The 12387-nt window shown below is 46.1% G+C and overlaps 1 protein-coding gene across 11 annotated transcripts in view; it reads left to right on the top strand.

The window, feature by feature from the left end:
- Positions 1-12387, top strand: part of Arnt2 (aryl hydrocarbon receptor nuclear translocator 2) — a 156633-nt gene that overhangs the window by 89938 nt on the left and 54308 nt on the right. For all 11 annotated transcript variants that reach the window (NM_012781.4, XM_017588812.3, XM_063281500.1 and 8 more), the window contains 3 exons: positions 3958-4060; positions 9512-9577; positions 9916-10001. In NM_012781.4, coding sequence (NP_036913.3) covers positions 3958-4060; positions 9512-9577; positions 9916-10001 — 255 coding nt within the window. The remainder of the gene's footprint in view (positions 1-3957; positions 4061-9511; positions 9578-9915; positions 10002-12387) is intronic.

Here is a 12387-nt window from a genome sequence, read left to right as displayed (position 1 = left end):
CAAGCATGCTCGCATTCCTGAGGAGCCTAGAGAGGGGGCTCACTGGGCTCAAGGAAACCCGAGAAGCATGTGGAGAAACAAACACTGGGGCAGTTGTCTCTGAGGGTCCCCACAGCAGATCATAGATGTGTTTGTTCATTTCCTCATGTTGCGCCACGAGCTGACTTCGCAGCTGGGATTTATTTTCAGAGCACTTTGGAATTTGACATACCCTCCTGCCTCCTGCTTCACAGCTGAAACCTTTTGCCATTTGGTTGATGATAAAGCAAGTGATGGTTTACACTAAAAGGGCTGTAAAAGATGCTGTCTGTGAATGAGACAGACAGGTGTCAAAACCAGGGTAGCAGACAGCACAGTCGGCACATCTGCTCTGCAAGGTCCCTGGCAACTCTCAAGTTCAGTGTCGCCTCCAGGGGGCGTTGAGGTCTGTGTGCACACACCTTGCTTAGAGGTGCCCCTCAGCAGTGCCTGGTGTCTGTTATAAAGCATGCACCTTACAGAGCTGTGCTCCACGTCTGCAGAGAAGGCTGCCATGTCCAAGAGTATGACAGGGGTGAGGAGAGCAAGCTGATAGGCCTACTCCAGAGTCATACTTGCCAAACTATCCTAAAACGATGCCAGAGAGCCAGCCCAGAAAGGACAGCATGTCTCAGGAATGTGGCCCAGGGAGGTGGCTGCCTGTGCTACAAGTATTTGTTCTTCTTTCTCTTCTTCCTTCTTTAGCCCAGCAAGGCCAAATGGGGGGAAGCTATCTCAATGTTCTTCTCTTTCTAGTAAGAGGGTCTCACTTAACTGATTCAAAGGAGGGGGCTCTCTGGCCATGTTCTTATGCCCTGTGTCTCTCTTAGCATGTGTCTCTTTTTGTAAGTCTGTTCTGTCTTATCCTGTTCCATTCCTACTTGGTTCCATTTGCCCCACACACCTAAGGAGGTTAGAGCATTGTTGGTGCTGAATGACAGTTTGTGGTCACTGAGGTTACAAGTGGGTGTCATGATGGAAGTCAAGGAGTCAGTCATGGAAAGGGACTGCTCGGGGCCAAGGGAGCAGCCAGGAGCACACTGGGAGCCATGAATTGCACTGAGTAGCCAGGCAGAGCCGAAGAGGGTCATGAGGTGAGCAGAGGCCAGGCTGCATACTTTCATACTAGGGTCTCGGATGTGGATTGTTGGAGACCACTGGTGTATGGTAGCATGAGAGATTTTCAAGGAACCTGATGACTGTTTAAGTCTTCCTGGCTATATATCACTCCACCGTACTTCTCTCTCACTGAATCTTGATCTAGGCTGGCAGCTATCAAGTCCCAGAAACCCTCCTGCCTCCGTTCCCCAACACCCCTGGGGTTCCAAACATATGTACCCAAGTCTAGCTATATCACGTGGGTTCTGAGGCCTGAACTTGGGTTCTCATGTTTACACAATAAGTACTTGTTTCCACTTCCATCTCTCCAGTCCCTCATGCTCTTCACTGGAGGATTTGAGCAATTAACTGGTAGGGGACCATGGAGAAAGGGCAGAAAGACACATTTGTTTACAGCAGTGAATAATAATGTCTATGATGCCTAGAAAAAAACTGGACACATTAACCTCCCAAGAAGGGTCTGGCTACATGGTGCTTGTCAAATATGTTCAAGGTAAAAGCTATAAGAACCACAGCAGTGGAGTTCTGCACTGAGGGAAGAGACAGGACTGAACTCTGACTCCAACAAAGAAAACCAGAAACGTAGAACCAAAGAGAGGATGAGGACTAATAGGGTGGGGAATTACTACAAATTAACATTAAAGAGAATTCTTGCTAGACCCACTCACCAAAGCTCTTACTGAATACAGGCCACAGTGATAAGATATCAGGGGAGGTCAGATACAGGGGAGGGTAAACATTTTGCCCAATAATGTTACTCAGTTTCCCACTACTATGATAAAATACCTGGCATCATTATTAAAAATAAGATGTTGGTTTTGGCTCATGGCTTTGGAGGTTCCAGTTAGAGAATGGTGGCCTGAATCATGCTTTGGACCTCTGATGGGCTGCTTGATGGCACTGGTGAGGGTGTGGTGCAGAGTATACCTGCCTAACTCACCAGATAGGTCACACAAGGAAGAAAAGCTCTTGGTCCCATAATCTTCAGAGGCACATCCCCAGTGATGTAAGGACTATCTACTATGCTCTACTTCTTAAATTTTCATCATACTCAGTAATGCCCTTCTGGGGACCAAGTCTTTAAGATATGGACTTTTGGGGTGACTCATGAAAATTTTTAACAGTGACTTACCTTAAGGAGTCTTTCCAAAACTGTACCCTTTGGGCCAGAAGAGGAAGCCAAAAGCTGAGCCCAACTTAACAGGGGACTCAGAGGAGCCACCACAGAGTTTTGGTTTAAAGCTTTGGCCTCTAGAAATGGATGTTATAATATCATCAGTATGTTGGAGCTAATGGGGGAGGGAGGGTGTCACCAAAGACTTCTCAAAAGAAGTGGGAAAGAGAAACTCCAAGGCCCAGCACCAGGAGAGGGTAAGAGCTGAGGAGGAGGAGCCACTCCCACAAATGAGGAGCTAGCTGGACGTCTCACTGTCCCAGAGCAAAATATTATCAGGGTCATATTGAAGAGTGGGACAAAGAAGAAAGGGGCCAAAGCATGTTTTTGCAATTGGCACAGAGATTTCCCTGTGGCCTGGGCTAGATGATACCCATGGAGCTGTGGTAGGTAATGGCAGATTGCAGGGGTCCACCATGGGGAGGAGGCCAAGTAATGGACCATTAGGTTAGCTAGAACAACCTTACCGCAGATGAAGAGAGGATAGGGCCTCTGAGTCACTGAAAGTTTCCATTTGCTCTCTTCCCTATAACGAAAGAGCCATGATATGGTTTATCTCCTGGAGGCTATAGATAGCAGGGATTGGAGACATTGGGAATGGCTGAGTGGGAAGGGATCAATAAAGAGGACAAAATCTCAATGGTCTCAGAGACAGGCACAGAGATTCTAAACTACTTCTTCCTCTAAAATAAGAGTAAAATGGCTGAATGAAGCCTGGGAGGTAGAAGATAGGCTAAGCACATGGTAGAGAGGGAGAAGAACATAGACAATGTCTAGCTTCCTGGCTCAGATTAATTTTCTGATGACACTTATGCTGGTGTGGAGAGCCTGTCTTGAAAGGAGCTAGTGAAGCTGCCTTGTAGCTGCACAGTTAACCGCCAGAGATGGAGCTCTACCAGGCAGAGGACTTGGAATGGCTGCTCAAAGGAGGAGACTTTAGGTCGCTGGCATCCAGAGTTCTAAGACTTCTGCATGAATAAAACTGCACAAGAGATTTATATGGAGGATGATAAGAAAAGATAGAAGAGATGGAGCCCCTGGAGTGGGAAAGGGCCCAGGTTTTGGGGGAGTGGTGCTGTTTGGTTTTTTAAGACAGAATTTCCCTATGTAGTACTAACTTGCCTGGAACTCACTATATAGACCAGGCTGGCCTTAACACTCCAAGACCCATCTGCCTCTGCCTTCTGAGTTAGTATTAAAGGTGAGTGCTACCATGCCTGACTTGGCAGGGTGTTTTATTTTGTTTTGTTTTGGGGGAGATCCATGTATAATTTGCAAGTTTCAGCAAAGCAACCAGATCAAATAAAGGAAAGATATATTTTTAGATTCAGCAGTGGGGAAGATGTCGGTGATCTTGGCAGAGGCTGTTCTCATGGGCTGGGGGAGGAGGAGGACAAACTAGAGTGACTTGAGGCACAGGCATCCAATAATAGAGCTGACAAGTAGAGATTGCACTGAGGAAAACAAGGTCCTGTGAACCACATGGATTCCATTTCTCTGTGAGTTTCTGCCAAAGAACACTGGGGATGCCAAGAAATTAGCCTGGCTTGTCCTGGCGTGGCCAAGATTTGGAGCACTCTGCCCCTTCCTCCCCAGCCCTAATCTCAGCAGAGGCTCACACTGCTGTGCTTCTCTCTCTCCTTCAGGCCGCATCCTAGACCTGAAGACTGGGACAGTGAAGAAGGAGGGACAGCAGTCGTCCATGCGCATGTGTATGGGCTCCCGGCGCTCCTTCATCTGTAGAATGAGGTTTGTAGGGTAGCAGAGGCCAAGGCCAGGGGTTTCACTTGACCTTGTGCTCTCAACTTCAGACAAGAAATATACCCCAGTTCTTGATCCAGCATGAGACTGCGCCTCATCTGCCTCCTACACTTTTTAGTGATTCACCATTTCCCACCCGTTTCATTTCACACCTATGTATGGCATATTATCCTTTTCTCTCTTTCTTGTTCTTTAGATTTTTGGTTTTATTCTTTTAATGTAGCCCCAACTGTCCTGGAACTTGCTATGCACTTGAGGCTGGCCTTGAACTCACCAAGATGCTCTTGCCTCTGTCTCTTGGGTGCTGAGATTGTGTGTGCACTGCCACACCAACACCTTTTGGTCCTTTTCGGGGCTGTGGCGGGTTGTGCTGGGGATTGTTCCACCTCCTTGGTGCTGTGCATTGCAGTAGCCCTCCCCTCTGCACCCCCTCGGGGTTCTGACTGTCCTTCAAGGCCTCTCACATGCCTTGCCTTTCCAGAGTCTGTACTGCTCAACACGGTTTGTATTGAAACCACCAATCCCATGCTTAATCTTGTGTTTCCTGTAACAACTCACACCTTTTTAACTGGCCCTCAACATAGTTGATTGGATTTTTTATTATTGTTAGTATTTTGTTTTGTGTTTTTGAGGCAGGGTCTCATGTATCCCAGGCTGGCATCAAACTTGTGTAGCTGCAGATAACTTTGAAGTTACGGGCTTCCCGCATCCACTTCCTAAGTGCTGAGATGGCAGGTGTGGGCTGCCATACCTGATTTATAGGAGTTCAAATCTAGAACTTCCTTTATGCTAGGCAAGCGCACTACTGACTAACTGAGCCACATGCTGCGCCCTGTTGCTTTGTATTTAAAATGTCAATGGCTTGGCTTTTTTTATACATAACCCAGTCCAGCCTCCAACCCTTGATCCTCTTGTTTCAGCCTCCCGAGAGCTGGGATTACAAGCTTGGGTCACCTTGCCCGATGATTTATGGCTCTTCGTTTCTCACCCTAACTTCCAATAGAATGTTTTACCTAAAGTTATTATTTGAATTCATGGAAGTTTGGGTCCAGGAAAGGGGCAGAGAAAGGAGGGAGGGAAAGAGATTGTTCTGGTTCTTTGTGAAGCAAAACAAAGGTCATTGCAGCTTTTTGTACCATTGAGGTGACAGTAGGAATTGAGATATATAATCTACTTGCAGGTTTATTATGGCATGCAGCCTGTCTCATGTACTAAATAATGGAAGAGGTTACATATGGGACTGTACTATGTCTGTCCCTGGGAGAAGTGGGTCTCATTGCTAAGATGGGAAAGGTAACTGGGAGCTTCTTTAGAGTGAAGGGGAATAATCCTTCTTTCTAGACTAAGGCACCAACCTGATAACTAAATGGAAAAGATAAGAAGCCAGTTAGCTGTGTAACTCTGAAACCCAGAGGAGAGGCTAGGGATGAAGTTGGATTCAGATGGATATTGTGGTGGCAGCTGAGCTAACAGGACAACTACTGTAAGTGGAAATGAACATCAGAGTGCAGCACATGGGACCCTGCTCCACCAATGGCAGAGAGCTGAGGTGAGCATCCAGGCAGATGGGAGAGAACCAGAGAGGGCTAAGGAAGAATTTGAAATGTCACTGCTGAGGCTTCAAGGATGCTCCTCAAAGGAGAAGCAGGAGAAGCTGGAGCTGCAGGTGGGTGAGCAAGGCAGACTCAGTCTCCTCTGCACAGCCTGCCCTGGCACTGCGCTCCCCTGGGCTGTCTTCAAACAGCTCTCCTATCCAGTGTGGATTCCTGCGTCCATCTTAGTTCAGCAGTGTTGCCTGCACCGTCAGCCTTCCCTCCTCGCCTTCAAGCTGTTCCACTGAGCTGCCCGTCTCAGACAGGCACAGCAGAGCCACTGGTACTGTCCCTACTTAGTTGTCTGCTGCCTGAAGTGACTTAGCATTGCACGTCTTATGGATACTATGAAGTTCTAAAGAGAAAATGCTTTAAAACTGATTCAAAATTATCTTTGAGGGTAGTATGTGTTTTAACAAAATCAATATTCATCATGGCTGGAGAGATAGCTGTGTCACCCCAAAAAATAAAAGCCTAGCAAGGTGGTTGTTCACATGTAATTCCTGTGACAGGGAGATGGAAACAGGCAGGTTTCTGAGGCTGGCTGTCTATTGGGCAAATCCTAGATGAGAGCGTGTCTCTAAAAATAAGTGAATGGTACTTGAGGAAAAATAGCTAAGATTGTCCACTGGCTTTCACACAGACATGTGTGTATATCTACACACACACACACACACACACACACACACACACACACACACACTCACAGAGAGAGAGAGAGAGAGAGAGAGAGAGAGAGAGAACCCTATGAGTCATATCTCCAATGATATGTAATGAGGAGTGACCTAAATTCCTCACCCTAGGTGGGTCTGCACAACCCTCCTTTACAACCATCACTTTAGCCGTCAGGTGAGAGAGCTGTTAGTTCCCCCTGCTTCTGCTCCTCTCCAGGCTGACTGCTGGAGCTCTGCCAGGAAGCCATGATGAAACTTCTTCACCCGCCTCTGGTGACAAGATGATCCTGGAATGATAATGTATAAGTGGTCTCTGACTTAGGATGAAGTCTCACTGGCTGCCTGTTTTATTGGGCTGAGCTGGAGAGATGTAGGACCCATGGGCACAGCATCCAGCCAGAAGCAGCACATTATCGGCTAGTCAGTCACAGAAGGGTCCTCCCATCCTAGCTTGGGGGAAATTAGTGATATAAGCCCAAGTGATATAAATTCTTAATTGTCCCCTCCCGCTCCCAGCCAATCCCATGAGTTAATTGCTTGGAGACAATCAAACATAGCACACTATTTCAATTAGCATCTTATAGTGCCACTGTCACCACCAAGATCACTTCATCTCTCCAAGCCCAGGCACCTCCAGAGAATGTACTCAGTTACTCATTGGCATATGAGCCCCATGCTACCATGGCTGGCTTGAGAGGTGTACAGCACTTTGTTCTGCTTAGACCATGACATCATCAACACAAAACAACACTTTCCTCAAGACGCTGGGCACGGTCTGCCAGAAAGGGGCATAGGGCCCTGTTGGCATCCCTGAGTGGCAATGTCACAGATTGATCCTGCTGTGAAAACCACTCCAATGTTGGCAGCTGTCCAAGGTCTCAAAGCATAATTGGCTTTTTTTTTTTTTTTTGGCGTGTTGCAAATGAAGACATCCAGGCTGGCACTAGTCGCGTAGTTGGGAAATGGAAATGCACTTAGCAAATGGGCATGCCAAGTGGTGTCCAGAGCCTGGATGCTTGGTTCCTGGGATTCTGAGAGAGTCAGTGAGAAGCAATCAGAGGGCCTTACAACTGTGGAGAGTGCTCCATCCCTAGGCCCCAGAGAGTGGCCCCCAGGTAGACAGTTCTATGGTCCCTTTGCTCCACTCTCTCTTTTGCCATCAGCAGGCTTCCAGCTGTGTAGTTGTTCCTAGCGCTAGCAGGATGGGGGAGGGGTACCCACAGCGTGATGCTCAGGCCTGGGTAGATGCTACTGTTCGGCAGCAGCATCTGCTTTGAGTTAGTGTCTCTGCTCAGGCCCGAAGAGACACTCGGCTGTCATCACCCCCTCCTCTCCCCAAAGTTCCACTGAAAGGATCTGTGGGACCGAGGGTGGCTGGGCTTCTTCTTTGGTCTTTCTGTAAGTCTCCAGGACTAAGGTAGGCTGTGAAATGCTTCTTCTGCATGCGGAAAAAACTGGCTAAACTCTCCTAATGGCAACTACAAGTCAAGAACAGACAAGCCCACTTCTGCCCTTTGGAAGGATAAAAGCCGTGGGACTTCCCTGAGTAAACCTAGGACAATTGAGAACTATCTACTTGATAGCAAGGTTACGTGGGTGAACAGAAAGTGAGGTAGGCAAGAATTCTACAAGTGCCGGTCCTAGGTAGTTTTTGCAGCACTTTGCGTTAGCCAGCACCGTGTGGTGGCAGGCAGGAGCAGCAGCGGGAGGCATCCTTTAGTATTAGGGCTCTTGTGTAGACCTTGGGTAAAAGGATCCTTAGCCCTGCAAGTGTAAAGCTTGTGTGCGGCACTGATGTAGGAGACTGAGATTCCTCAGCTCTTGACTACAGCTGGCATTACAGTTTCCAGGCGATCTAGGTATCACATTCTTCACCCTTTGATAACAGCCCCCAGGCCTGAGGTGCTAAGATGCTTGGCCCTAAAGGTCTGACAAGTATATAATTCTTCAAACAACCAAGGCTACAGTTTCTCTTCTCGGACTCTGCAGGCCCCTAGCCTGCTGCTGTCAAGCAGCGAGCCACCCTGCCACCCTGCAGCTCAGCCTGCTGGCGGCTTAGTTGTTGCTGACACTGCTACTCCACTGCCTCCGCCTTCACCGAGGCTCTCCTATCTCTGCTACTTTTCTGTGTGTTACTGGCTCGGGCTATAATAATGAACAAGTAATGAAGAAAATACTACTCCAGAAAAGCCTTTAACTGGGCTTACCCTGATAGTGAGAGAGGCAGCACAGGAGACTGTCTCACAACCAGCTCACAAAGTGAGCCGAAGAGTCTTATGTAGCCAAAATGTGTATTTGTATCAATTACAGGCTAGTGTTTGCCCCTGTTACAAGCTTATTCCTCTGCTAGGCAACCAGAAGTGTTCCCCTCCTGGCTTAGATAGAAATTGTAGTAGGGTCATCTAGAGTTCACCAAAGCTTTAAACAGTTAAAAATTACTGTAAGGACTATTCAAATAACTGAGTAGGAGAACACCATCAAGGGTAGTTTTTACAAGGTGTCTATAAAGTGTTCAGAGCAGCCAGTGCTCACATTAAGGGTAGTCCGACCGGCTGTTTGACTAATACTCATTTTGCTCAAGGTAGTCCAAGATGCAAGAAGTCTAATGATGGTGGATGAAAAGGTTTAATCGCACCCCTTCCATTCCTCAACATCTCTATTTATAAGAAAGCGGACACCAGAAAGAATGTTTGCCAATTGAAGAACTCCTCCTCTCTGTTGAGGATATGGCTCAGTCAGTCAAATGCTTGCCTTATAAGCCAAGACCTGAATTTGATCCCCAGAATCCATGTGAAAAAACTGGGTGTGGTAGCACACTTTAGTAATCCTAGCATCAGAGATGCAAAACCAGGAGGGTCCTTGGGGCTCAGCCACCAGCCAGCCTCACTTGGTAAGCTTCAGGCCAGTGAGAGACATTATCCCAAAAGAAAAGATGGACTGGCACCTGAGGTCATCCTCTGGACTCCACACACACAAGTATACACATGCACCTGCACTCCCACACACATTTATATCATGTTCACACACTTTAACGCACACACAAAGAATGTACACTAATAGTGGTTTGAACCTTTGCTTTGGGGAGAGTGTGTTCCCCTTGTCTGTCTCAGCAGCGCCTTATATTTCATATATTTACTGCATTTGCTGGTTCTAATACCTGTGTTGACTCTTAGGTGTGGAAATGCTCCCTTGGACCACCTGCCTTTGAACAGAATAACCACCATGAGGAAAAGGTTCAGGTGGGCATTCCTCTCTATGATGTACTTGGGGACTATGCTAGTAGACGACTTGTTGCATCCACACTGGGGAAAAGTTCAGCTTGAAGAGGGCCTAAGAGTGGAGGACCAGGAAAGGGCATGTCAGGGTGGCAGTACCCAGGGGAGAGCTGGGAGTTGGGTGAAATTTATGTGTGACTTTCAGAGCCTATTGAGGGATAGGAGTCAGGCAAGATGATGGGAAATCAAGATTTAAAACCACTACAGAAACAAGGGAACAGGCAGCTTAGATACCAAAGGGGTCATTAGCATCCTGCCTCGCTTCCGTGTAGTGAAGACAGCTTATGTAAGTCCTTTTTCAGGAATGGCCTTGGCCCTGTGAAAGAAGGAGAAGCCCAATATGCCGTGGTCCACTGCACAGGTTACATCAAGGCTTGGCCACCAGCAGGTAAGCAGAGCAGAGCTGCTGATGCATTTCCAAGAAGGCACACGCCTTCAGCCCTGATGGTGAAAACTCGGGAAAGTATTGTCGTTTTTCTTTGTGGCTAGAATGTCATTTTTGATACCACAGAAAGCCCCACTATCTGAAATAAGTTTCCAAAAACCTTGATTCCTCAAGGGTGAGTGCAGCCTTTGCTTCATCAACCTCAGAAATGATAATGTGGAGATTTGAAACGATAGTTGCAGCCGTGTCACCATAGATAAGCACATCAAAATCACGTTGAAATTACAGATACCAAGAATTGCAGGAAAAAGAAAATTGAAACTATCTTATCTTGCTGGGGGCATGAATATCGTAGCCACTTGGAAAAACACTCTCAAAATGTTAAGTATGCAGTTACTGTGTGACTTCACAGTTTGACTCCTGGGTATAAATCCAAAAGAATTGAAGACCTAGATCTCCAGAGAAAATTGAATATAAATGTTTATACATAATGGATGAAAACTTAAAGCAACCCTAATATATAGTTAAGTGATGGATAGATGAATAAAGTGTCATGTATCCATACAGGGAATAGTAAAGCACCAGAGTATAGCTATGTGGCATAGAAATCCCACAAAACTGAGCACAAAGCCTACGGACACAATACAGTTAAAGAATCTATCACAGTAGCCAGACTCTTGCGTGGAAGAAATAGAAAGAGTTTACAGTGTGCTGGCCATTGACGGGTGAATGAAAATAAGGAGCCGTAAGATAAAGTGGCTCAGGTTTCATATTGTGGCTTTGCATCTGCCGGGCAATGAGCTGTGGATTAGGCTCAGTATAAATTGCATTTTTGTTTTGGAGGGGGATGTACAAGACTCCGCCCTGATTAGGGAATCTACAGTGATCCTTCCTTCACTGACGGACACTACCTGCATCATAGCTAGAGCGATGTTCATTGCCCACCTCTGACCTGGAAGTAAAACAGTCTGACCTCTGAGGACTGGAAGTAAACTAACTTCTTAATACTGTTTAAGGTTTTCAAAAAATGGAGTCTTTAGGTCCACAAATACCATTAGCACCTTACTGAAATGCTTTGCATAATCCTAACAACAATGGCTGTTTGTTGAGTGCTTACCATGTCCGACACCCTAACGGAATGTGAAATATCCAGAGGCTGAACACTTGGGATTCAAAACCCAGCAATCAAACACCCCACACTGACTTTTAGTGGATGCACACGCGTGCGCGCACACACACACACACACACACACACACACCACAGACAGACAGATAGATATGCATGGACACAGCCTATTTAGTACAATGTATACAAATGCTCTTAAAGAGTTTTTTTTTCCTATTTAAAACATTGCCTTGGTCTTTCTTGGGTTACTATCACAAAATAGTACTGTCTAGGTAATTTACAATGAAAATAAATGTTTTTCTTCCAGTTATAGGGATGGTGACTTCAGGGCTAGGGGCTGCATTTGACAAGGGTCTTCTTGGTGTGTATCATATTGTGGCAGAGGGTGTCATCTGGGGAGAGAACTGACACCTGGCACCTATGAGTTTAGATGTCTCTCATTTACTTATTTTTTGAGACAGGATCTCACTATACATTCCCATTGGCCTGGAACTCAAAATGCAGACCAAGCTGATCTTAAAATCATAGAGATCCACTTGCTTTTACCTCCCACGTGCCTGGATTAAAGGAATGTGCCATCACACATAGCTTGTCTCTCTTAGGAAGCCACTTACATCATCATTAGGATAGGATCATTCCCATAGGATCTGATTTAACCCTCATTCCTTTCAAAAAGTTCCGTCTACAAATACCATCAACATATGAATTTGGGGTTTCAAGTTTCTAATACCTGAACTTTTGGCAACATTTTTTTGTTTTTCTTTCCTTTCTTTTTTTTTGTGTGTTAATATGTATGGCTCTTTTACCTACATGAATATGTGTACATAGTGTATATGTTGTGCCTATATAGGTCAGACCCCCTGAGAATAGAGTTACAGATGGTATGAACCACCATGTTGGGAATCTAGCTCAGGTCCTCTGATTGTTCATCCAGTGCTCTTAATTACTGAACCATCTCCCCACCCCACTAAGAGACATCTTCAAAGCATAGGAAGTATAATTTACAGACTTCCAGGATGTTGTTTATCAATGGCCCGAGCCAAACTCAAGGACAGATATTCAGAAGGCATCCAGCCCTCAACTTAGGAGATCCACACATAGTTCTAATAGTGCTACAGAACCAGTCAGACGCAGTTTGGTGATAGTATGGGGCTTTTTGTAATGGCAAAGCTGTTCCTTTCTGCACTTCATGGGAACATCAGACAGTACTCGAGAAAGTAGGTTTGTAGTAAGAGATTTTTTCATGAGATGAAAATAAGAACA

The sequence above is a fragment of the Rattus norvegicus genome, chromosome 1 (genome assembly GCF_036323735.1).
Source record: "Rattus norvegicus strain BN/NHsdMcwi chromosome 1, GRCr8, whole genome shotgun sequence".
In the NCBI taxonomy this organism is placed as follows: Eukaryota; Metazoa; Chordata; class Mammalia; order Rodentia; family Muridae; genus Rattus; species Rattus norvegicus.
The sequence above is the reverse complement of the archived record's forward strand: the minus strand, read 5'-3'. Positions and strand labels throughout refer to the sequence as shown.